Here is a 26,984-nt window from a genome sequence, read left to right on the forward strand (position 1 = left end):
ATATAAAACATATATACACATATACACACATTTATCTTATTCTGTATTTTTATAAATCTTTTCTTAACAATTAAACTTGGCTTCACAGTCCCTTTATTTGGACGTAGTTCTTAAGTTTTACTGGTTTCTTTACACACTGTTGCTTCCCATATCCCAATCTCCCTCTTTCTTGGATTTGTTTTCATTTTACTGGGAGTATCTCTTCAAAGTAATTTTGTCAAAAAGGGTATGTGTTGTAAAGTTTCAGACTTCTCATTTATTTTTACCCCCACTTAAACATTAGTGAGGCTCGGTACAGAGTTCTGTTCAAAATAATTTTCTCTCAGAACACTGAAGGTACTTATCGTAGCAAATCATGTTGCAGGTAAGAAATCGAACACCAGTCTGATTCTTAGTCTTGCTCTAAGACTAAGAAAATATACACTATTTCCTGTCTCTGGAATCATAAGGAGTTCAGCAATGTATAGATACATGTTTTTGTTTTTGTGTTCTTCCTGCCTGTTCCTTGGTGGGCCCTTTACACTTGAAAAGTCAGAGTCTTTCTTAAGTATAGGGAAATATTCTGTATTTCTTTAGTTTCTCTCTTCCACTGTCTGATCTTTCCTTCTGTAACTCTACGAAATCGATACTGGATCACTCAGATTTATCCTCAAAGTATGAATTTCTCTCATGTATTTTCTCTTTTGGTCTTCTTGCATTATGGTCTCTATATTGCTTTTTTATTTTCATAAAAATTGGTCTTAAGCTTGTCTTTTAATACTCCAACTGCATTTATATGTCAGCAATCAAGACTTCAACACAGAACTAATTCTTTAATCATTCATTTTTCTCCTCAGCAGCTAGTTTTTTATTTATAGACCCAATTCACTCTTGACTCTGAGGAAATCTATGATCAGATCTTCCCAAAGTTCCATTCTGCCTCCTCATTATCTCTGTTTCCACCACGTCAGGTGTTTCATTTGTTCATCTTAGTCATCCTCTTTCAAGTCTAATCTCCCTCAAATGTCTGATGGGCCTTGATCACCTATTTATATTAATAAATGAAGGACTACATTGGTCAGTGATTGTGAGAGACATGGGTTTCCTCAATAGTTGTAGTACTTTGTCTCCAAACCTCCAAATGGGAGGTCTCACTCACTGTGGGACTCTGCAGGTAAGTGGTACACTGACAGACAGGTTGCCCTTTAGAAGTAGAGAAAAGGTAAGTAGCTTTGTCTTGGTATTGCCAGAATGAGAAAGGCCATATTTTGATGGTATGGTCCTTTAATGTACATCACACCTTGACGGAGCTCCCTTTCTTTTCCTGTCCCTGTTTCACCTCCCTCATCCAAAGCTTTGCTTTGTGCCCCCACTCTCTCTCCAATCCCAGTCCATACGAACATACCCTGCTCAACCTTCCCCAAAGCAAATCCCCTAACTCCGCCTGAGGAGCTGTCCTCATAGCTTTATCCTAGAACTAATGCTGTTGCCAGAGCTCTTAATATGAAGAGAGAGAAGTAAGGTAAATAACTATTTTGGAGGAAGTCCCTTAATTATTTGCTTTGATGTTCCATTTTTCCTACACCTGCTCCCTACTCCCATACTTGCTGAAGCTGGGCTTGGAGTTTCAGGAAAGATGCCTTACTAAGAATTCTCGGACTTGCAGTGTGCAGCACAAGCACCTATTTTGGGTTCCATTTTATTCTGTTCTGGTTTCTCAATCAATATAATTCCAACTGCTTTCTATTACCCTGAAATTCCTTAGACTTTCTGGCATTATAAAATAACAATGAAAGCAGCTAAGATTAATTCAACATTGGCTAAACGTAAAAACTCAAAGTGCTCTGCACATAATCTCTCTCTTGATCTCACAATAACCCTAGGAGGTAGGTACTACTATCATCATCTTCATTTTACAGAGGAGGAAATTGAAGACCAAAAAAAAAAAAAAAAAAGAGTAAGGAACTTGCCCAAAGTCACACAGTTGGTAAATGGTAGAGCCTGGATTCAGACATAGATAATCTGGCTTCAAAGCCTTCCTTTTCTACAATTAGGATTTGTTCTTTTTCTTAGGTCTGTTTCGTCTTTTGCAATGATATTAAGAAGCATGGAAATGTAAATGGGTACATTTAGGCCATCATTTTGTAATGATGTTTTTATTATACCAGTATTGTTTCACACCACACTTTTAATTGGTAGAGATATCTTTATGAAAAAATGCAGGATCTAGTAAAGGAATCCAGTGACAGAAAATGAGCCCTTTGAAACTGTTTAAACCAGAATCAACAGAGGTGATGTATAGGATTCCCAAAATGAGAGGCTTGAAAGTGGCAATTTCAAAAGCACAGGTTTTTTTTAATCTAAGAAAACAATAAACAACAGCATGTTTGTGTTCTCAACAACTCATTAGTTTACTGTCACACCACCAGAGGGAAGTTGAGAACGTATGAAAATTTTAGTCCCCTCTTATTCCCTGACAGTGGCCTTTTTAATAATTCAGTTGGACTGAAATACACATGATATATCTACCACATGCACTGTGCTACAGACTGGAGATAAAGAAATGAAAGGCACTGTCCCACTACTCCTGCCCTTACAGAGCTTACAGTCTAACGGCAGGCACAGTCAAGGAAAGCAATGACTATAATTCAGTGTGATAAGTGCTATGATACAGGCAGGTACACGGAGGGTGGCATCAGAACAGAGATAGGCCTTCCAAGGAGCTTTCCCTGGAAATAACTCTTATGCTGAGGGTTCAAGGTTATACTATTATTGGTTTGGGGAGATTATAAACTGAACGTATCATCTTTTCTCTCAAATCTGCCCCACTATCGACCTATATAACACATATAAAGAGCACAATGGTCCACACAGAAAGCTCCTCTTCAGTATTCGTCAAATCAATCAAGTCCCATCAAATTCTTCTTCCTTATATTTCAAATCAATTCCCTACTCTCTGCTCTTATTATAACTACCTTCACTGCGGGCTCTATCACTTCTCACCTTGATAACTATAATAACCTCATAACTGGTCTTTCAGTTAAATCTCTTCACTGGTTAAAAAAACAAAGTGATTTTGAAAACTCCCCTTGGGTGGTACCCCCACTTGATCTGGGCCTTCTCCAGCTTCTTCTCTCCATACTCTTTCCCACTGTGCTAAACTCCCTACAGTTCTCTGAGAGTCTATGCTCTGTTTTGCCTAACTGCCTTTACTTAAGCTGTGTGGTCCTCATGATTTGAGATGTTCTAACTCTCCCTTGCTCATTAACACCTACTCAGCCTTTAAGTACATCTCTTCTGAAGTTATCCTGATGGCCACTCTTCTTGCTCCCCACAAGCTGAGTCAGGTACCTCTTCTGTGTAATCCCATGCCATCCTATCTCATCAGCACTTACCACAAAGAATTACACTCAAATTATTTTTTGTAATTGTTTCTTTATCTGACTCTCTATTATCTAGATATTGAGCTAGTACACTGCCTGTTACCCAGGAGGCAATCAAGAAATACTAAAGGAATGAAAGAATGAACGAACGAACGAAGAGAATTAAGTCTGTGAAAGCTGATGAGAGAACCAAAGGAGATAATGGAGAGAAGGACAGAACATTGGAGCAATACCCACCTCTAGTGGGTACGAAGAAAGAAGCTAGTGAGGGAAACAGAATGAACAATCAAAGAGAAGAAGAAAACATCTAGGATTGTACAGTAAAGTAACCCAAAAGAAGAGGAAAATTTAAGAGGGTGCAGGTGGTCAACAGCATCAAACACTACAAACAGGTCAAAGAAGGCGAGAACTAAGACAAGACCACTGACTTAGAGGCAGCCACTGGTGACTGATGATGGTGATGCTGGGTTTCCTCCCGCCTCCCTCAGCACTGACAGAGACATCTTGCTCAGCCATGGTTGGAGGCAAGTTAGGGCTTACAAAATAATCAAAGGTGTGCAACTTACCTGTGCTAATCTCTTTTTGCCATCATTAAAAAATTGAAAAACAGAATATTCAAAGAAAATAAAATCTCACCATCCAGATATGATGTTATTTCATTGCTTCCTTTGTTTTACATTTATGATTGTACAAAATTGGTATTATATTAAATTCTATGTGCTAATTAAACAATTTCTTAATTGTACTTAAATTTAGTCAGCCCAAGTTAGCTTTCTCATTGTAAAACAATAAATTAGCATTCTAGTTTATAAATAGAAAAGAAATGTTATAGAATTTGATGTGCCTGCTTGGCCATGTATGCACAACGGTTCATGTCACATAATATTAAAATTATATCTTAATTTGTATCAATAAAATTATTATTTATTCTAAAAGATAGCATCCCACCCTAAGTATCTTATCTTGACCCATTTAGTCTAGATTCTCTTCTTTCCGTGCTGTGGAACAGGGCTGCTACAAACAGGTTCGGTACCAGATATGGAACATCCATAGCGGCTGCGAGACTTTTTTTTTCTTTTTAATAATCTTCAGTCAAAATTAGATATAGTGGCTTATAAGTAATTTATTGAAGTCGAGATCACCACTGTAGGCATGCTTGTCTGACAATTGGTTATATCTCGAAAAAATAGTGTGAACCAGTTTTCAACCGTCTTTTGAGATTTTTTTTTCAGTATAGAGTATCTTTTGGTGGAAAAAATAAGAAATAGAAGGAATGCAACATTTCTAAAAGAAAGAATTACTAGGTCAAAGGATGTCACCATTTTTAGGGTTTTTTTTATATTATATTGCCAAATTGAATCCAGATAGGCTGTGTGAAATTTTCACTTCCCTCAGTGTATGAGCTTCATGTCCCCATACCCTTGCCAACACTGGGTATTCTTATTTTTAGTCTTTAGCAACCTCATAGGTGAAAATGCTATCTTATTATTTTAATTATCATATTTATATAATAGTAAAAATAAATATTTGTTCATATTTATTGACCTTTGAATTGAATTGATTATTCATGTCCTTTTAACTATTTTTCTAGCGGGCATTTGCTTTTTAAACTACTGGTTTATAAGAGCTCCTTATATATTCATGATAGTAACCATTTGTTACAAATATTACCCCCTTTAATTTATCTTGTTATTTATGTTTTCTTTTTCTTAAGTTTATTGAATACACTGCAAGGGAAAGGCGGGCAGGACAGCAAAGGAGTGACTGTCTGCCATTATTTATAGTTTTTGACATAAGAGGTTTTTAATTTTATACAATCAAATAAATTAAGCTTTATTTCTTCCTCAGAATGATATTTAGAAAATTCTTTCCCACACCCATGTTTTATCGATTATTCACTCCACGTTCTTTCTCATATGGTTGTAGTAGAATAATACTGATAATCAGTTAGATGATTTATTTCTACCATCTACCATCTGATACACATTAAGTGATTCTAACTCCCTAAAACTTATAATTACAATTCCAACAGTGGTCAATATGAAACACAGGTTTAAAATTAAGTTCTAGACTTTTCTTACTCCAATTTTAGCTGTTTAGACAATTTTTAAAAACCAGAGAAATTTGAGTTTAGAAAATTCAAAGTTCCCTTTAACCCATCCATATGAAGCACAGATCTCTTGCTAGTTATCACCCACCTCTCAAAAACCTGTTAGGGATCCTTATGATGGGACAGGACTGAATGAAGCGCCTCCTAACTGGGTCCCATCGTATTTTCTTCTTACCTGTTACCACAATTATCAGCAATAAGTCAGACACATACAACACATGGCAAATAATACATAGTTACTGTAGTTATAAAGACAGAAAAACAGGAAACAAAACAATACTTGAATACAGAAAGAAGTGATGTAAAGTAGCATTTAACCCTGTTTTGGAAGTCAAAACAAAATTAAATTAATATATAAGCAGTGATGAAGGTATTCAACTCATCCCCAAAGAATACGAACAACATGTACACCATTTTTCAGAATTCTGGTTCAACAGAACATGCATTCAATAATCACCAATGCCATCTTGTGGCAAAAATTCACCAGGAGCTTTACAAACAGATTAGAAATTATGACATTTTTAAAAATCAGTGAATGTCAAAAAAGGAGCTCTGGCTAAAATTAATTTGGCACAATGTAGGCTTCTGTTTTCTCCCAGGTTTGGTATTCTTTTATCAGTTAAATGGGTAAGAGGATAAAGCAATGGGCACCATTCTTTGAATATGAAATAAGCTGATTAAAATGCTATAATTAAAATGTTATGGTGACAACCAAATAAAGCAAACATTTAATATCTTGGCACTTCCACTGTGGGAGAGAAAAAAGGAAATTCATCTGCCTTCCCAGGAAGCAAATCAGTTCCATATTAATCCCAATTAAAACTTGTTTTCTTATAATATAGTAGAAAAATACAAAGCATTATTGAACTGGTAAATGGGTAATTTTGTCTCTTCCCAAAGTTTGAAAGCTCCCAAAGATAGCTTTTACTGGCAATACAATTAAATTTATAGAGAGTTTAAAGTTTACAAAGAGCTTCCACACATATTATCTCATTTGATCCTCACAACAATCCTGTATGGATTCAACAGTCATTTCATTAAGCATTTGCTATGCCTTGAACCCTAGGCTAGGCCCTAGGGTCGTGCAAGGAGATGACTCCTACCCTCAACAGCTCTTGGTCTTGTGAGGAAGGCAGATGTCTAAACAAATAATTATATTACAGTGAAGTAATTGCCATAACGGTAGCCATAAAAACACTTTGAGGAAGATATTATCATCTTAATTTTATAAGTCAGGAAGCCAAAGGAAAATTAAGTGACTTAATGCCTGACCCAGCATCCAAGCTCAGCCTGCCTGACTTTAAAACCTGCCTTCTTTCCACTATACTATACCACACTTATCCTGTCTCAAATTCCTTAGAAAGTGTACAGTTTTGGGGTTTGGCAATTGAAAATAAATTTAGATGTTTATCAGCAAGGTCTGGTTTGTTTACTGTAGTACTTGTACATAGAGATACACAAATAGTGTGTAATGAAATGGCATTACTGGTGCATACGTACTTATTATGTGGAGAAGGCAGACTCCTTGGCAAGGGGAAGAAATATTCATTTTTGCAAAAGGGTTATCTTTTAACTAAGTCTTTTAAATCAGCAATGCCCAAATGTTGGTCTACAGACCACTGCTAGGCTAAGGTAAAGACTGACCAGCCCAAAACAAAAACAAAAACAAAAACAAATGAACAAGGCAGTGATTTTTTTTTTAAAGGTAAAGTGTTCCATTTAAAGGCCTGTTCTTTTTTCAGGGATTAGGAATTTTTTGTTATTAAATATGCTTTATTTTATGAAATAGAGGTGATAGGAAATGGGTAGTTGGTTTTGATTTTATTATTCTTTCTTGGAAAAACAGAAAATTTACAAGCCTATGTGTAGCCCCAAAATACACATATTTTTTAAATTACAAGTTAATGATATCCAAAAGTCTGGAGAACCACAGCTTTAAATCAATACAATTTTTGTTGATAACTCCTAAGTCCAACATTGTAAACCATACTGTCAAAGGATACAAAAGATTTATAAGAAACTTCCCCTGACCTCAAGAAGCTTATATTCTAATTAGGGAGACAAGACAGACACATAAAACAATTAGATAGCAATACAAGACAGAATATAACAAGTGATTAGCTTAAAATTTGACATTTTTATGTATCAAAAGTGTTAAAATGTACATACCCTTTGACCCAGCTATTCCACTTCTAGGAATTTATTCCTAAAGAAACAATCACAGATGCATGGAAAGATGTATGGACAAAGATACTCACTATTATATTATTTATAATGGTAAAAAATTAGAAACACTTTCAATGTCCAACGATAGGGAGATGGTTAAGTAAGTATGCTAAATAAACATACTTAAATATGTTCATATTCCACACACTAAAAAGTATATACACGAATATTTATTCACATGAGAAAATATTCACAATATATTATAAACAAAAAATGCAAGTACAAAATAGTACCAGAGTATGATACCATATTAGTAAAGAAAAAAGTGCTTGTATAGATTCATGAAAAATACAGGAAGGATATACATCAAATTTTAATTGTGGTTATCTTTGGGTGATTATTATGAGTGATTTTGGGATTTTTCTCCTTAATGCTGGTCTTTATTTTCCGAGCTTTCCCATTGAGTAGGCATTACTTTTGGACTGGAAGAAAAATAATATCATATTACTTTATTTTTTTAACTATGTTAAAAAAAATACTGTGAAGAAACATACCAAAGTGTTAACGTGGTTATGATTAGGATTGAGGATTATCACCTCTTTTATAGTATCCAAAAATTCCATGATATATTTTATCATGGAAAAATACAAACAAATTTAGAATAACACTAAGGGAATAATACTGAAAATTACTGAACCACACTTATAATAAAAAATCCTTCTGACGTTTTCTCAGAGCTCTGTCAAACATCTTTGGCCTGTTTCTCAGCCACCAACATAAGTCTGTCATAGGCACAAGCTAATGTTGACTCTACAGAGGTTATTCATGCAAAGTAGGCGCTGACTTCAGAACCCACATTTTCTTCCTTTACCCAAAGATCAGAAACAGAGAAAAACCAGCAACATAGCAAATATATGCCTTTCCAATTTCATATAGATATATTCCTGGTCTGAAGTTTTGTTCATTGAAGCTTTGATTTTTATATATTCAAACTGCCAATCTTCATTTGTGATTGCTTCTACTCTTCAAAACAAAAACAAAAAGCATAATTTCTTCAATATTTTGTTTTTTGCTAATGTTTATAATTTTTTTAAAGAAATCTCTACACCCGACGTGGAGCTCAAACTCAGGACCCAGCGATCAAGAGTCACATGCTCTGCCAACTGAGCCAGCCAGGCACCCCTATTTTTTGCCTTTTTTTTTTTCCTTTCTATTAAATTTATTTCAGTATAAATATGACAAAGGCATTGACTGAAACAGGGTGGTAGGCTGAGCACACTCCCCTTTCCCCAAAGCCCAGCAAATAACACAGAAGCCATTTTTTAAAAAATCCAAAATCAAAAGAAAGCAAGAAATGTTTTTAGTGGACTAATACTATGAGGAATCACCGAAATATGAAAAACATGGTCCTATACACCCAGAGTAAAGGGCTACTGCAAGTGGTCAGAGCAGTCCTTATAGTAAAATAAGCCCAGAAGCGGAAAACAGCAGGGAACTGAAACAACTTAACAGAATTTACAGATTGGGGCGTGGCACAGAAGTTACAAAGCAGATCAGCCTCTCCCCCATTTACCTCTTTGGGTCAAGCATTATGGAACAGAGGTATTCCCAGATGGGAATAGTGGCATTAAACAAGACAGGTGTCACTCTCCAGGTAGGAACAATGAGTATAAACACTGGATCAGAGAATAAGACAGAACCCTAGATGGATATTAACTCCCAGGTAGAAGAGGGGACAGGCGTACAAAGAAGACTGGCAATGGTACACTCCATCCCATTCCATCTCTACCCACATTCAGTGGAGACATGCTGCAGTAATAGATGTAACATTTACAGGAAGGCTAACAAGGACTCTCAAATAAAGATAAATGAGCACAAAACCAAGACTCAAACATGAAAAAGAGGCATGAGTGTGACTAACAGAAGAACTCATACCCAAAGAAAGTTGACAGGTTAAAGAGGGTAAGACCTTAGATCAAATACAATTAATATCCTCAGAGATATGCAAGATAATAATGCATTTATTTAAAAAAGAAATCAATTGGAGCCCTCAGAAATTAAGTTTTGATCATTGAACTAAAAAACCTAAGAACTGAAAAGATAGAGTTAATGAACAAACTTAATTAATACAATAAAAGATGGAGCCAAGAAATTCACCAGAATACAGTAGAGAAGGAAAAAGAAGTAGAAAGTACTTCACAAAGTTAAGATAGAAAAGAATTAAGCAATCTCAACCAAAATTCCAACTGCCTTTTCTCCAGAAGTGGACAAGCTAATCGTATACTTCATATGGAAATTCAAAGAACCCAGAAAACCAAAGCAATCTTGAAAAAGAACTAAACTGGAAGAGTCACACTTTCTGACTTCAAAACTTACTACAAAGATACAGTATTCAAAACACTTTAGTACTGGCATAAGGATGGACATATAGATCAATGGAACAGAATTAAGAGTCCACAAGTAAACCCAAACATCTACGGTCAATTGACTTTTGACAAAGGTGACAAGACTACTCAATGGCTCAATGGGGAAGAACAGTCTTTTCAACAGATGGTCCAGATTCTTTATCTACTCAAACTCTCAATTGTGAGATTACATTTTTTAATGTGTAAGGACACAAAAATTTTGCTTCCCTCAGACTTCTGGTGAAAGAATTACTCAAAGATATATATCTGGAGCTAAAAAAAAAAAAAATAATCCAGAAACAAATAAACAAGGTACAAGAAAAGGGTAAGGAGAGAAACCAGTAAGGCCTTGAAGTTAAGTGCTGATTGGGAAAAGAACAAAACACAAGTTTACTAATATTCAAAACTACAATCTCAGATGATATTGACAAGAATAACTGTGAGGATAAGAAGGGGGTTGAGAGAAGGGAAAGCAGAAGAATGATAAAGTCTTTGCCTTGTTCAGAAGAAAGACATAGAAAGTGATTAATACAGATATTGATAGAAAAATACAAATTTAGTCATTGTGCAAAAATTTAAGAGTACTAGATGGCTTCACTCCAAACACTGAAGGAAGATATAATACTCATCTTACACAAATGCTTGCAGCAAATAGAGAAACTCATTTACGAGACTAATAGAACCTTGATATCAAAATCTGATAAAGACATTAAAAATAACTACAGGTCAACATCCCTTAAAAACAGGCACAAAAATTCCAAACAAAATGTTACCAAATAAAATCAAAGTTATACAAAAAGGATAATACATCATGATCAAGTGAAATTTATTCCAAGAATATAAGAGTGATTTAACATTAAAAAATCAGTATAATTCACCACATTAACAGAATAAGGAGAAAAACCATATGATCATCTCAATCAATGTAGAAAAAGCATTTGATAAAATTCAACACCCAGCAAACTGGAAAAAAAGAAACTTAGGCTCACACAAAAACCTGTACACAAATGTTCGCAGTAGCTTCATCAATAATAGCCAAAATCTGGAAACAACCTTCCAATGAATGAATGGTTTAACTGTGGTATATCCATACATGGCATAATGCTCAATATTAATGAACTACTGATCTGTGTAACAACTTGGATGGCTCCCAAGGGAAGTGTGCTGAATGAAAAAAGTCAATGCCAAAAGGTTACATATTGTAGGATTCCATTTACATAACATTCTTGAAGTGACAAAATTATAGAGATGGAAAACAGATTAGTGGTTGCCAGGGGTTTACCAGGGGAAGTGGCTGTGGCTATAAAAGGATAACATGAGGAGTCATTGCAACGATCTGTTCTATATCTTGACTAGGTGGTCACACAAATCTGCACACATGATAAAACTGCCTAGAACTCAAAACAAACATACACACAAATGAATGCATGTAAAACTAATGAAATCAAAGTAAGGTCAGTGGGTGGTATCAATGTCAACTTCCTGGTTGTGTTATTATACAACAATAACAAGATGCTATCATTTGGGGAAACTAGATGAAAGGATGGAGCACTCTGTATTATTTCTTATGCCTGCATGTGAGTCTACAATATCTCGAAGTAAAAAGTATAAAAAAATTTTAAAATATGAAAAGAACTGTGTTGATATGGGACAGATTGCATTCAAAATGATATGTCTGAAACAATTATAAATATTCTCACAAAAAGAACTATTTAACATGATCTAAAATTCTGATTTAGGTAGCTATGCCACACAGTATGGTCTTAATGCTTTATACAATTCAGTGTCATTTCAAAAGAGAAGCAAATTAATACTGTATTTAGAATCATAGCTGTGTAGATTGCTTACCTCACAAAAGCTCCAGGCCAAGTGGCTAAGTGGGGTTAAAATCCAGCCTGCACTCTACTTCCCAATGCACCCAAAGGACTATATTTACCCAGAAGAGGCATTTTTATTTATTTATTTTTAAGATTTTTTTTAATTTTTATTTTTAAGTAATCTCTACACCCAATGTGAGGCTCGAACTCACAACCCCAAGTTCAAGAGTCACCTGCTCCACTGACTATGCCAGCCAGGAATGCCTGGAAGAGGCATTTTTAAATAATTTGCACAATGGCACACTTTGGGCTAGCGGTGACCCACTTGTTAAGTAAATCACTTTCTTATACACTTTGGGAGAATTCTGAGTATCTATTCCTAGCACTTAAATACACTCATCTTTAAGTTTTTGCCTTTTGCCTTTCAAAGCAAGATCTGAACCCATATCTTAGTTCTGTTGTGTTGGTTGAATACAGAGTATTCTTTAGGAGGCTTCCATTCTGTCTCAAATCCTTTTTGAAACAAAGTGGTATATAAATCAATATAAACCAAAATATAAATTAGAGTGTTATACTGTACTGTGTTATGGCTTAATCATAGCATGATATATATATAATTATATTTGTGTGTGTATAAAAAGAACTGCATTCCCTTAATAAAATACTATTCCAAGAACTCATTTAATCCTCAAAACAACTCTATGATATAGATAATATTATGATTCCCAACTTACAGATGAAGAAACCAAGACCCAGAGAGATTTAAGTAATTTTCCCAAGGTCACTTAGCTAAGCAAATGAAAAATCTGGGATTCAAACCCATACAGTTTAGATCCAAATCACTCTTTTTTTAAGTTTTATTTATTTAAGTAATCTCTACACCTAATGTGGGGCCTGAACTCACGACCCTAAGATGAAGCGTCATGTGGCTTCCAACTGAGCCAGCCAAGTGCCCCTAGATCGAAATCATTCTTAACTGCTCTATATTATTACTCTTAGTCATAATTCAATTCAGCACCTGAGAAATGTGTCTAATAGAGGTACTTGATAAATACATGTTGAATGAATGAATGAATATTAAGGCAATGATTCTCAACTAAAGTTTCATTCTCCCAACCCCCCAAAGAAATTGCTCTTCTCTCCCAAAACTCTGGTATTCTCTCCCATTATACCATCATATTGCTACCTTATTAAAATAAAAACCACAATAAGTCACTTTAATGAATGAAATAACTAGTATTTCCCATCCCTTGGGTTTTTAGGAGTCAAAATGGTTATGTATGAAACTGTATGAAAGATGCAGTCTGTTTTAAGGGTGTGAGCAGCTATTGATTACTTAATGGCTTACAAAAGAAATGTATCTTTAGGGAGTTACAATATATTTTTTTAAAGATTTATTTATTTATTTGAGAGGGAGAGAGAGCAAGCATGAGTGGGAGGGGCAGAGGGGGAGAGAGAGAATCTCAAGCAGACTCCCCACTAAGCACGGAACTGATGTGGGGCTCGATCCCAGGACCCTGAGATCATGACCTGAGCTTTAAAACCAAGAGTCAGACCCTTAACGGACTGTGCCACCCAGGCACCCAAGGGGAGTTGCAATATTGAGGCAAAAGCAGTTATACATCCCCCAGATATCAGATATGTTATATTGCCTCTCTTTAACTACACCATTTACTATTTATCTATTTAAAACATTCTTTTTTTCTAAGATTTTTTTAAAGTTTTATTTAAGTAATCTCTACACCTAACGTGGGGCTTGAACTCTGTACCCCAAGATCAAGAGTCACATGTTCTACCAACTGAGCCAGCCAGGTGCCCCTTTTTATTTAAAACATTCTATTTTCATATATATCTCTGTTTATAAGCCAACACTAAGAGAGGAATAAATGGTAAGTGAATGAAAATGCTGGTTCTTGCTATCTCTGTTGCTCACCATTTCTGTTGTTTATTAAAAATGTTCATTTCCCCTGCCGCACTTCATTTTTCTGTTCTCTTTCACATTAGTCTCTTGTCTCTTCTAACTTCACTCTTCTGACATTTGTAGCAAAATGTATGCCTATAATACATAGACTTCTATAAAAGTGAAGTAATCATAGCACACTGACAGACATCTTCAAATCTTAAGAGGCTCTTTGTCATTTGGTTTATGTCAATAGTTATTCAATTATTACTTTACTGAAGAAGAAAAAAAGCTTTGTTGGTTGAGGAGTTTTGTCTTTGGGGAAGGGGGATAGGCACAGGAGGAATTGTTCTTGGCTCAAACTGTTCCAAAAGCTAGATGGGATATTGAAACCAGTGTTCATAAATGACTGAATGCTAAGCCATACTGTCCTTCCTTAGGATTTATAAAAACCAAATAGGCTAAAACTTTTACAAATTAAAAGTTAATAAAAAAGCATAATTCATAAACTTGTGTTAGATTAAAATATTAAATCTAACAAAAAAAATCTTGGGAACACTTCTGATTTAAAATAGCACCACCACATTCTTAATGTTTATGAATGGTTGCCAAGACTTTGAAATACATTTTTAAATAAAAACCTCACCCTTTTGGATCAGATTAATCTTTTGATAGAAAGAATTCGCTATAAATATTCCATAAACTGTATGCATACTAGATGGTCTCTAAGGCTCTAAAAATTCTACAATTCTCAATGGAATCAGAAATGCTCCAAGAATCTCAGAAACTACCTAGAGCAATAGCTCTTGAGGTGCTGGATTTGCTGGCTCATTGCAAACTTATTAAAAACAATAAAAATAAAAACAAAACCAAAAAGCAGATTACCAGGTCCATCCAGGTAGGTCTGGCATATTAATTTTGGTGGGAAATCACAATCTATTGAGACTAATAAAAATTGTTAGCTCTCTTCCCAGAAAAATGAACATATATACTCACAATTTTACATAATGATACAATTCCCTGAAGACGAGCCACAGACTCCAGGTTAAATTGTAAACCCTAGGCTAAAAAGCAAAAAGAATTCAGACCCAGAATGTTATAAATGTTTTCCAAAGGGTGGTTAAATGGAAGAAGGAATAGATTTATTCCACATTCTAGAAGAAGACACAACTGGGAGAAAGTCATAGAATTTGCAGCTGAATTTAAAGCAAGTCTTTGTAATAGAGTCAACAAATAATCTGACAGCTTTCTCCACAACATAATGGGCAGCCCATTAATCTAAGAGGTCAAAATAAGTAGACCTCTTTAAAATAGAGATTTAGGGCGCCTGGGTGACTCAGTTGGTTAAGCGACTGCCTTCGGCTCAGGTCATGATCCTGGAGTCCCTGGATCGAGTCCCGCATCGGGCTCCCTGCTCGGCAGGGAGCCTGCTTCTGCCTCTGACCCTCCCCCCTCTCATGTGCTCTCTCTCATTCTCTCTGTCTCAAATAAATAAAAAATAAATAAAATCTTAAAAAAATAAAATAGAGATTTAGGGGCACCTGTCTGGCTCAGTTGATAGAGCATGCAACTCTTGATCTTGGGGTCATGAGTTCAAGCTCCATGTTGTACACAGAGTTTACTTTTTTAAAAAAACCCAAAACATTAAAATAGAGATTTTTAAAAAAGATTAGTGCTATTGTGGGAAGGATTCCCACACTGGATAGAAGATAGGGTAAAATAATTTCTAAGGTCTTTTTCAATTTTAACATTTTATGGTTCTAAAAAGTTTCAGAAGAAGGGAAAAAAGGAAAAAAAAAGTTAATTTTAAAACTTTTTTTTTTTACTGCTTATGTTTTCTGTGTTTAAGATTAAAAAAAAACCTGCCTGCATTTATACTCTGTGTATCTGTGTCAATGTGCCTGTCTTGAAATGTGTAAACCATAGCCAGAGGGTCTGTTTTTCTTAATTGAATATCACCTTTTTTTTTTTAATGTCCAGCAAAACTTTGTTTAAAAGAAAAATGAGCTGAAACCAATACTGAACTGTATGTCAACTAACTAGAATGTAAATTAAACACTTAATTAAAAAATAAAAATAATGAGTATGACATACATCCTACAACCCTAGAAAATAACTTAATCAGTTTCTTTACTAACAACTAAATATTTGAATCCTAATATACTAAAATAAAAATGTATAGTAATAACCCACTTAGGAGTCAGAGTACATGACTTGGTCTTTTCCTGTTTCTGGATCTCCTGCACTCTAACGAGTACCCAGAGAATGATTGCTGTCCCCCAAAAACATCCTTGAGGGAGAGAGAAAGACTATGTGTTGGGTGAGTGTAGATATAAGAGACTAAATACGAAAAACAGATTTGTTTTTATTATTTATTTATTTATTTTTTAAAGATTTTATTTATTTATTTGAGAGAGAGAATGAGAGAGAGAGAGCACATGAGAGGGGGGAGGGTCAGAGGGAGAAGCAGACTCCCTGCCGAGCAGGGAGCCTGATGCGGGACTCGATCCCGGGTCTCCAGGATCATGACCTGAGCCAAAGGCAGTCGCTTAACCAACTGAGCCACCCAGGCGCCCCAAACAGATTTGTTTTTAATCAGTACATTGTGACAATGCCTGATGAACTAAAATTTTGCAACCTATCTCCTTGAAGGACCACCAAAGATAGGTAGCTCTTTAGAAACACAGAACCCTCCCTATTTCTGCAAGTGAAACTGAGGAGCCAAGCAGAAGGAAATTCGCAAATGCTATAGTTAAATGACTCTATCCAGAAATGTCATTTATTACTTTGCTACTGATTCTGTTCCCTGATTAAAATTAGAAAAGTAATCAATTTTGAAGTGAAGTCACAATTGTTCTTTATGAACTCATTTTCGCTTCTCTTGGGTCACCATTTTCTGTTGGCAAATGCAGTGTGTTCAAAGAAAATACCTAGACTTGACCAAAGGCAATAAAAGCTTGTGTTGGACCAAATCTGACAAAAAACAACAAAATATTCACCAAATAACAAATTTTTAATGTCTGCTATCTAATTTAAAACTGTTTTTAGGGGCGCCTGGGAGGTTCAGTCAGTTGGATGTCTGACTCTTGATTTCAGCTCCAGTCATGACCTCAGGGTTCTGACATCAAGCCCCGTGTTGGGCTCCGTGCTAAGTGTGGAGCATGCTTAGGATGCTCCCTTTCCTTCTCCCTCTGCCCCTCCCTGCTCTCTCTCAAATAAATAAATTTTTTTAAAAACCTGTTTTTAGAAGTTTAACATTTAAAATCAAGCTGTTTTGAAACATTGGTAACAATCCTATTATGAAACAAGCAGAGAGCCAATAAGAAAAACTTAAATGCAAAAGCAAAAAATATCAGATATGAATACTGCCAAAGTAGACATGACTGCCAGTAAGATACCTGCATGAAGCATTATATTAAAAAATAACAGCTATTCTATGGGGTGCCTGGGTGGTTCAGTCATTAAGCGTCTGCCTTTGGCTCAGGTCATGATCCTGGGATCCTGGAATCGAGCCCCGTGTCGGGCTCCCTGCTCACCGGGAAGCCTGCTTCTCCCTCTCCTACTCCCCCTGCTTGTGTTCCCTCTCTCGTTGTGTCTCTTCTGTCAAATAAATAAATAAAATCTTAAAAAAAAAAAAATAACAGCTATTCTAAAAAAATAAAATAAAATGCTATTCTTTACTCAGAAATAAAGATTTCCAAAGATACCATTTCACAAGAACATTTGCACTGTAGAATTTTTTCCATAAATGCACAGTGAAGTTTCATACTTAAAATAAAAATTGAGCATAAAAAATTTCAATGTAGCTTTAAAAAGTTATTTTTCTTCCCAAATAGTTTTCTCAATGTTTAGTTTTGTATATACATGTGTATTTAAAGCTAAATATGTTACCTCTTTCTAAAGTACCCAGTTTGGAATGCACATTAGAAATTCCGTATTTCTGGGGCCCCTGGGTGGCTTAGTTGGTTATGTGGCTGACTCTTAGTTTTGGCTCAGGTCATGATTTCAGGGTCCTGGGATCAAGCCCCACATCGGGCTCTGCAGTCATTGGGGAGTCTGTTTGAGATTCTCTCTCCTTCTCCCTCTGCTCTCTCTCTCTCAAAAATAAATAAATCTTTTTTTTTTTTAAAGATTTTATTTATTTATTTGAGAGAGAGAGAATGAGAGAGAGCACATGAGAGGGGGGAGGGTCAGAGGGAGAAGCAGACTCCCTGCCGAGCAGGGAGCCCGATGTGGGACTCGATCCAGGGACTCCAGGATCATGACCTGAGCTGAAGGCAGTCGCTTAACGAACTGAGCCACCCAGGCGCCCAATAAATAAATCTTAAAAAAAAAAAATTCTTAAAAAAATAAAATGAAGAGAGAGTAAGATGGAGATTGAAAAACATCCACTTGATTTGACAACACATATGTCATTTGTGACATTAGCAAAACCAACTTCAAAGATGTGATGGGGAGGTATGGTGATGAAGACAGCAACTCTAGTCAATGCTTTCACAAACTTGGCTATAAAAAGAAAAGGAGAGATTAGAAGAGATAAAACTTAAAGCTCAAATGCTATAGGAATGATCTGATGGAGAGAAAAAGGTTGAAGACACAGGACAGAGAAGTGATAATAACACAGATTTTCTGAATAGGCAGGAGGGGATAGAATAAAGGCATAGACGGAAGAATGCTACAACTATTTCTGATAATTCAACATAAAACTACTTGGAAAAAAAGAATATTTAGAAAAGCCATACAAAAATTCTATGTGCTAGGGGCGCCTGGGTGGCTCCGTCGGTTAAGCATCTGCCTTCAGCTCAGGTCATGATCCCAGGGTCCCGGGATCAAGCCCCGCATTGGGCTCCCTGCTCAGTGGGGAATCTGCTTCTCACTCTCCCTCTGCCCCTCCCCCCCAAACTTGTGCACATGTGTGCTCTCTCTCTAATAAATAAAATCTTTTTAAAAAATGTATGTGCTGGGGCGCCTGAGTGGCTCAGTCGTTAAGCGTCTGCCTTCGGCTCAGGTCATGATCTCAGGGTCCTGGGATCGAGCCCCACACTGGGCTCCCTGCTTGGCGGGAAGCCTGCTTCTCCTTCTCCCACTCCCCTGCTTGTGTTCCTGCTCTTGCTATCTCTCTGTCAAATAAATAAAATCTTAAAAAAAAAAAAAAGTATGTGCTAAATTCCTTAGTACAAAAAAAAAGTATTTTAGACTATGTAATGTAAAATAACTCTCTTGCATGAATAACCACAGACGTTGATAATTACTCATTCAATAAACATTTACTAAAAGCCTACTAAAAGCTGGACAGTGTTCTAAGTCTCTGTAGAATATGATAAAGAATAAGACATTATTTCGGGCTCCCTGCTCAGCAGGGAGTCTGCTTCTCCCTCTGACCTTCCCCCCTCTCGTGCTCTCTCTTTCTCATTCTCTCTCTCAAATAAATAAATAAAATCTTTAAAAAAATGAAAAAAGAGGGCGCCTGGGTGGCTCAGTTGGTTAAGCAACTGCCTTCGGCTCAGGTCATGATCCCGGGGTCCTGGGATCGAGTCCCGCATCGGGCTCCCTGCTCTGCGGGGAGCCTGCTTCTCCCTCTCCCACTCCCCCTGCTTGTGTTCCCTCTCTCGCTGTGTCTCTCTCTGTCAAATAAATAAATAAAATCTTTAAAAAAAAAAAATGAAAAAAGAATAAGACATTATTTTTGTCTTTAAGGAACCCAAACTTAGTAAGGAGATAAGTTGAGAAACAAACAATTGCAATTCAGCAGACATAAGTACTGTGATCCTTTGTGTATGTATGTACAAAGGAAGGTGGTGGCACAAAGAAGAGGCACAAGAGCATAGGCTCTGAAGTCCAACAGACTGGTCTGAAGCCGAACTCTGACATTTATTAGCCATGTGTCTTTGCACAAGTCATGTAGTTTCTCACTAAGCCTCAGTTCCCCATCAGAGAAGAGGATGCAAAAGTCACTCACCTCACAAGGTTATGAGGAGAAATAAGTTAATGTTTGTAAAACACCTTGAACAGGGCCAAATACACTGTAACTACTCTGTACAAGTACCCTATTTGTATCAAAAAACAGAATTTTAAAAAGCTGTATAGGGGCGCCTGGGTGGCTCAGTCGTTAAGCATCTGCCTTTGGCTCAGGTCATGATCCCAGAGTCCTGGGATCGAGCCCCGCATCGGGCTCCCTGCTCCGCGGGAAGCCTGCTTCTCCCTCCCCCACTCCCCCTGCTTGTGTTCCCTCTCTCGCTGTGTCTCTCTGTCAAATAAATAAATAAAATCTTTAAAAATAAAAAGCTGTATAAAGTATACTTGAGTGGGTCTTATAAGACAATTAGGAGAATGGAATGCTAGAAGAAACGGTATGTATGGAATCATGACACAGTGTAGCACTATAGTAAATTACAAGTTTTTTCTTTTTAATCTCTCTCTCCACCCTATTCTTAGAATTTAAGTTACTAACTACAAATACTTCTATGTAGCTGAAATATAAAATGAAAGACATCAGTGGTGAAGTTGGAGAGGTAAAAAGGGACAAACAGAAGAATTAGGGTAAAGAGGAGAAATTTGTGACCAACTGGATAAGGAATGAGCAAATGGAAGAAATCTACTGTGATTCCCAGGTTTCTAGCTTGAATCACTAAATTGATGAGTTAGCCATGAAACTAGTTAGGATAAGGAGCAAAAAGGAAGAAAAGGTTTGGCAGGTAAGATGATGAAATTATTTTTTGACATGTTGAATTCAAGATACTCTTCAGTAACTTGCGTGGTAGCAGCCATTGGCAAACAGACCAGGAAAATAGGTCTGGGTTGGAGACAGATTTAGGCATTGTTGGGAGATTAACATCACCCAGGGAAAATCCAAGAGTAGGAAGGGAAAACAAATAAACAAGCATATATTCTCAGATACTAAAATTAAGGGGCAGATAAAGGAAAACTAATGAGAAGTTCAAGAGCTAAAAGAATAACTAAGAGCTCTTCAGGAATAGAGACTTTGTTTAATTATTATGTATTCCTAGGCTCTAGTACAGGAGGTAGTCAAAATAAAAATCTAGAGAAGTTGGATAGGTTGAAGACTAAAAGATATCTAATGGATTTAGCAATTAGGAGGTTATTACCTTAACAAGAGCACTTGAGTGGAATGAAGGAGGCAGAAGTAAGACTGCAATAGACTGAAGAGAAAAAAAAAAAAGAAATTAAGTAAGAGTCTATTCTTTCTGAAAGCTTGGCTGTGAATGAGAGAAATAAAATAGGATACATCAGCTAGAAGAAAACCCAAAAGGTTATTCATATAATGCATTGAGGAGAAACAGATTCTTCCTGATAAAATAAGAGAAAATATAAATGAGTGTTTATGAGAAAAACATTTAAAAATACAACAGTTTTAACAGAATCCCAGGTTGCTGCTAGTCATACATAATTATTTACATAGTATTAAATAAAACATAATTCACTGATAAAGAACTAAAAGGAAAGCAAAATATCAAAATGTTGATACAGTGGTCTTTAAGTGGAATTGATATGGATGATTTTCAAGTTCTCACTCAATACTTTCCAAATTTTAATAATAAGCTTGTATTCCTTGTACAGTGGCTGTGGTAGGAAGTAGAAGACAATAAACTGTACCAAAATTAATGCTATTTCAAAGGCAGAAAAGATTTAAGAGATTCTAACTCAAAGAAGATAAACCATAGAAGAGATGAAATATAAGCAGGCTGGAAGCAGGAAAGAAATAGTAAGAAAAAATAAAACTGACACAGATATGAAATCTTCATTGCACACAGCAGTACAAACACTGCTGAAAACATAGTAAAGGACATAGGCAACAGGACTGAGAAAGGCAAACAAGATATAAATGAACTCTGAAAACCATAAAACATTGTCAAAAGAATTAAAGAAGATCGTCTCCAAAGGCAAGGGAAACAAAGGCAAAAATGAACTATTGGGACTTCATCAAGATAAAAAGCTTTTGCACAGCAAAGGAAACAGTCAACAAAACCAAAAGACAACCCACAGAATGGGAGAAGATATTTGCAAATGACGTATCAGATAAAGGGCTGGTATTCGAGATCTATAAAGAACTTATCAAGCTCAACCCCCCAAAGAACAAATAATCCAATCAAGAAATGGGCAGAAGACATGAACAGACATTTCTGCAAAGACATCCAAATGGCCAACAGACACATGAAAAAGTGTTCCACATCACTTGGCATCAGGGAAATACAAATCAAAACCACAATGAGATACCACCTCACACCAGTCAGAATGGCTAAAATTAAAAAGTCAGGAAACGACAGATGTTGTCAAGGATGCGGAGAAAGGGGAACCCTCCTACACTGTTGGTGGGAATGCAAGCTGGTGCAGTCACTCTGGAAAACAGTATGGAGGTTCCTCAGAAAGTTGAAAATAGAGCTACCCTACAACCCAGCAGTTGCACTACTAGGTATTTACCCCAAAGATATAAATGTAGTGATCCGAAGGGGCATCTGCACCCCAATGTTTATAGCAGCAACGTCCACAATAGCCAAACTATGGAGAAAGCCTAGATGTCCATCAACAGATGAATGGATAAAGAAGATGTGTGGTGTGTATATACAATGGAATATTATGCAGCCATCAAAAAATGAAATCTTGCCATTTGCAATGACGTGGATGGAACTAGAGGGTATTATGCTAAGTGAAATAAGTCAATCAGAGAAAGATAATTATCATATGATCTCACTGATATGTGAAATTTAAGAAACAAGGCAGAGGATCATAGGGGAAGAGAGAAAAAAAATAAAACAAGACAAAACCAGAGAGGGAGACAAACCATAAGAGACTCTTAATCTTAGGAAACAAACTGAGGATTGCTAGAGGGTACGGGGTTGGGGGGATGGAGTAACTGGGTGATGGACATTGGGGAGGGTATGTGTTGTGATGAGCACTGGGTGTTATAAGACCGACGAATCACAGACCTGTACCCCTGAAGCAAATAATACATTATATGTTAATTAATTGATTTTAAATGACAGGGGCGCCTGGGTGGCTCAGTCAGTTAAGCATCTGCCTTCGGCTCAGGTCATGGTCCCAGGGTCCTGGGATCGAGCCCCGCATCGGGCTCCCTGCTCAGTGGGGAGCCTGCTTCTCCCTCTCCCTCTGCTGTTCCCCCTGCTTGTGTGCTCGCTCTCTCTCTGTCATATAAATAAATAAAATCTTTAAAAAATAAATAAATAAATAAATAAATTACAAAAACTTAAAAAAAATTTACATGAAGAATTAAAGAAGATCTAAATAAATGAAAAACATCCCATGTTCAGGAATTGGAAGACTTAACATTATTAAGATTGTAATACTCCCCAAACTGATGTACAGATTCAACACAAATCCCTATGAGAACCTCTGAGTTCATACAAATTGACAGGCTGGTTCTGAAATTTATATGGAATTGCAAGGGACCTAGAATAGCCAAAACAATCCTGGAAAAGAATAAAGTAGGAGGACTCACACTTTCTGATTTCAAAACAGTATGGGAGGCAGTATGGTACTGGCACATGGATAGACATACAAATGAACAGAACAGAATCGAGAGTCCAGAAGTAAACCTGAATATTTATGGTCAACTGATTTTTGACAAGAATGCCAAGACTAGGGGCGCCTGGGTGGCTCAGTTGGTTAAGCGACTGCCTTCGGCTCAGGTCATGATCCTGGAGTCCCTGGATCGAGTCCTGCATCGGGCTCCCTGCTCAGCAGGGAGTCTGCTTCTCCCTCTGACCCTCCCCCCTCTCATGTGCTCTCTCTCTCTCATTCTCTCTGTCTCAAATAAATAAATAAAATCTTAAAAAAAAAAAAAAATAGAGCCATATTAAAAAAAAAAAAAAAAAGAATGCCAAGACTATTCCACGGAGAAAGAACAGTCTTTCCAACAAATGGAGCTCAGAAAATAGGGCAGTCAGTTGAGATAACCCTTACCCCACACCAAACATAAAAACTTACTCAAAAAGAATCAAACACATAAATGTAAAAGTGAAATTATAAAACTCTTAGAAAAAAACACAGGGTAAGTTTTTATGACCTTGGATTAGCAAGAGTTTTAGATATGATACACTGGACTTCACCAAAATTTAAAACTTTTGTGCTTCAAACAACACAATTAAGAAAGTGAAAAGACAACACAGAACATGAAAAATATCTACAAATCATGTATCTTATAAGGAAATTGTATCTAGGATATGTAAAGAGCTCTTAAATTCAATAGTAAAACGACAACTCAATTAAAAATGGAGCAGGGGCATCTGGCTAGCTCAATCAGTAGAGCATGCAATTTTTGATCTCAGGGTCATGAGTTAGAGCCCCACACTGGGTGGAGAGTTCCCTCTTAAAAATATAAATAAATAAATGAATAAATAAATAAAATGGGGCAAAGTAGTTAAAAGACATTTCCCTGAAGAAGACATATAATTAGTCAACTAGCACATGAAAAGATACTCAATGTCAATTACACCTCAAAAAAGTTGGAAGAGAAACAAAGAAAGCAAGCAAACAAGAAAGAAAAAATGTTTGACATCATAAGTCATCACGGAAATGCAAATCAAAAATCACAATGAGATGCCACTTCATATACACTAGGATGGTTAGAATTAAAAAGTCAATAGATAATAACAAGTGTTGAAGAGAGCATGATGAAATTGGAAGCCTCACACACTGCTGGTAAGAATGTAAAATTCCAGCCACTTTGGAAAAGTTTGACAGTTCCTCAAATGAATATACATAGAGCACAGAGTTACCATATGACCTAACAATTTCACTCCTAGGTATATACCCAAGAGAAATGAAAACCTATGTTCACACAGAAACCTCTATGCAATTTATAGCAGCATTATTCTTTTTTTTTTAAAGATTTTTATTTATTTATTTTGACAGAGAGAGAGAGACAGCGAGAGAGGGAACACAAGCAGGGGGGAATGGAAGAGGGAGAAGCAGGCTTCCCGCCGAGCAGGGAACCCGATGCGGGGCTCGATCCCAGGACCCTGGGATCATGACCTGAGCCGAAGGCAGACGCTTAACGACTGAGCCACCCAGGCGCCCCGCAGCATTATTCTTAATAGCCAAAAAGTAGAAACAGTCTAAATGTTCATCAGTGGATAAATGGATAAACAAAACGTAGTTTATCCATACAATGGAATATTATTTAGCCATAAAAAGGAATGAAGTATTGATAGTCACCACTTTAACATGGGTGAACTTTGAAAACATTACGCAAAGTAAAAAAAGGCAGCCGCAAAAGACCATATACTACATAATTCCATTCATACGAGAAAGTCCATAATAGGGAAATCTACAGAGACAAAAGGTAAATTAGTGGTTACTTAGGGGTGAGATGGGGGTGGAGTGGGGAATGGAAGCAGGAGGATAAGGGAATAATACCTAAAAGACATGAGGCTTCTTCCTGAGGTGACAAAAATGTTCTAAAATTGACTGTGGTAATAAATGCACATAACTGATTATACTAAAAACCACTGGTTTTAAATGGTGAATAGTGAATTTAAGTGGTGAATTGTATAGCATTTGAATTATATCTCAAGCTATTAAAAACATAAATGGAAATGTTAAGAAAAAGTTTAAAAGAATTAACTACTCTTGTACTAAAGAAAATAAATAAAAAATGGAATTGCAAGATATTAAGAAAACAAATGCAACAGGAAGCCTATAACCTACAGAACCAAGTAAAGCAGTATTCAGAAGAAATCTTTTTTCTTTTTAAAGATTTTTATTTATTTGTTTGAGAGAGAGTGAGAGAGCAAAGCAGGGGACTCTGGGATCATGACCCAAGCTGAGGGCAGATGCTTAACCAGCTGAGCCACCCAGGCGCCCCAGAAGAAATCTTATAACACTTAGAAAGAATGAAAAGAACATTAAGCATCCAACATGAGAAGACAGAAAAACAACCACAAAATAAATCTAAGAAAAGCTAAACAAAGGATTTAAAACAATGAAAGAAAGAAGTAATAAATAAGAAAACAGAAGAAACAGTAGAACTAATTAAAAAAAATCCAAGAGCTGGTTCTAAAATCCAAGAACCAAGAAAAAAACCCAGGAAATGTTTTTAAACATAAAAGAATATCTTGCTCAACTGCACACAAAGTAATTTTGAAAACTTGGATGAAATAGATTATTTTCTAAGATGATATAAGTTATCAAAGCTTCCCCCCAAAGATATACATTGTAAGCAGCCAAATTATCATAAAAGTAGACATAACTGTCAAAGAGATCCTCTTCTCCCAAACACTCAAGGTCCAAAGATTTCACAGTCAATTTAACCAAACCTTTAACTTCAATGCCATTTAGCCAGAGACAGAAAGAAAACAAACAAAAACAAAGAAAATTTTGAAATAATTTTTATGAAAGTGGCATAACCCAACAAAGATAAAACACAGAAAACTACAGAGCAATTTAGCTTATGAGGAATGATACAAAATTTCTAAATGAAGTTTAGCAAATAGAACCCAGCAGCACATTTAAAATAATACATGGTGACAAAGAGAACTGATTCAAGAATGCAAGGACGGTGTAGTAATAGTAAATCTATTAGTACAATTCATCACAATAGTAGATCAAAGGATTAAAATTACATAATTTCCAAAGAAGCTGAAAAGCTTTTGACAAAATTTACTTCCATATTTTTTTTAAGATTTATTTCAGAGTCAGCATAAGCAGGAGGGGGAAACGGAGAGAGAGGATCTCAAGCAGACTCCCCGCTGTAAGTGGAGCGGGATACAGGGCTCCATCTCATGACCCTGAGATTAGGACCTTAGCTGAAACTAAAAGTCGGACACTCAACCGACAACGCCATCCAGGCATCCAAAAATTTACTTCCATATTAAGAAATCTTAATAAAATGGCAATAGTGGACTACTTTAACATGATAAAATATGTACACTTCAATCTAAAGTCAGGTCTAACCTTAACAGGAAAACACAAAAAACACCCCACTGAAGTCAGCAATAAGAGAAAGATCCACTACTGTCTTACTGTTTAATATTTTGGGAAAGTACTAACCAAATTAATTTGACAAAAGAAAGAAGTAAGAACAAAAATTGGAAAGGAGGAGATAAAACTATTTTTATTTTGTAATAATGTGATCATTTAACTGCAAAGCCCCCAAAAAACAACTGGGAAACTATTATAGATAGCATTAGAATTCTAAAGGTGGCTAGGTACAACAAGATAAAAGATATAATAAAAGTAGAAACTCCA

General features: G+C 36.2%; 1 protein-coding gene across 2 annotated transcripts in view; it reads right to left on the bottom strand.

The window, feature by feature from the left end:
• KLHDC10 (kelch domain containing 10) overlaps nucleotides 1-26,984 on the bottom strand; it is a 57,429-nt gene that overhangs the window by 24,947 nt on the left and 5,498 nt on the right. Inside the window, exon 2 of one of the 2 annotated variants that reach the window (XM_006729222.3) lies at nucleotides 5,561-5,647. The exons of the other annotated variant lie outside the window; for it this stretch is intronic. Coding sequence (XP_006729285.1) covers nucleotides 5,561-5,647 — 87 coding nt within the window. The remainder of the gene's footprint in view (nucleotides 1-5,560; nucleotides 5,648-26,984) is intronic. 2 annotated transcript variants of the gene reach the window in all.

Source organism: Leptonychotes weddellii, chromosome 12, assembly GCF_054177405.1.
Source record: "Leptonychotes weddellii isolate Sample4059 chromosome 12, ASM5417740v2, whole genome shotgun sequence".
Classification (NCBI taxonomy): Eukaryota; Metazoa; Chordata; class Mammalia; order Carnivora; family Phocidae; genus Leptonychotes; species Leptonychotes weddellii.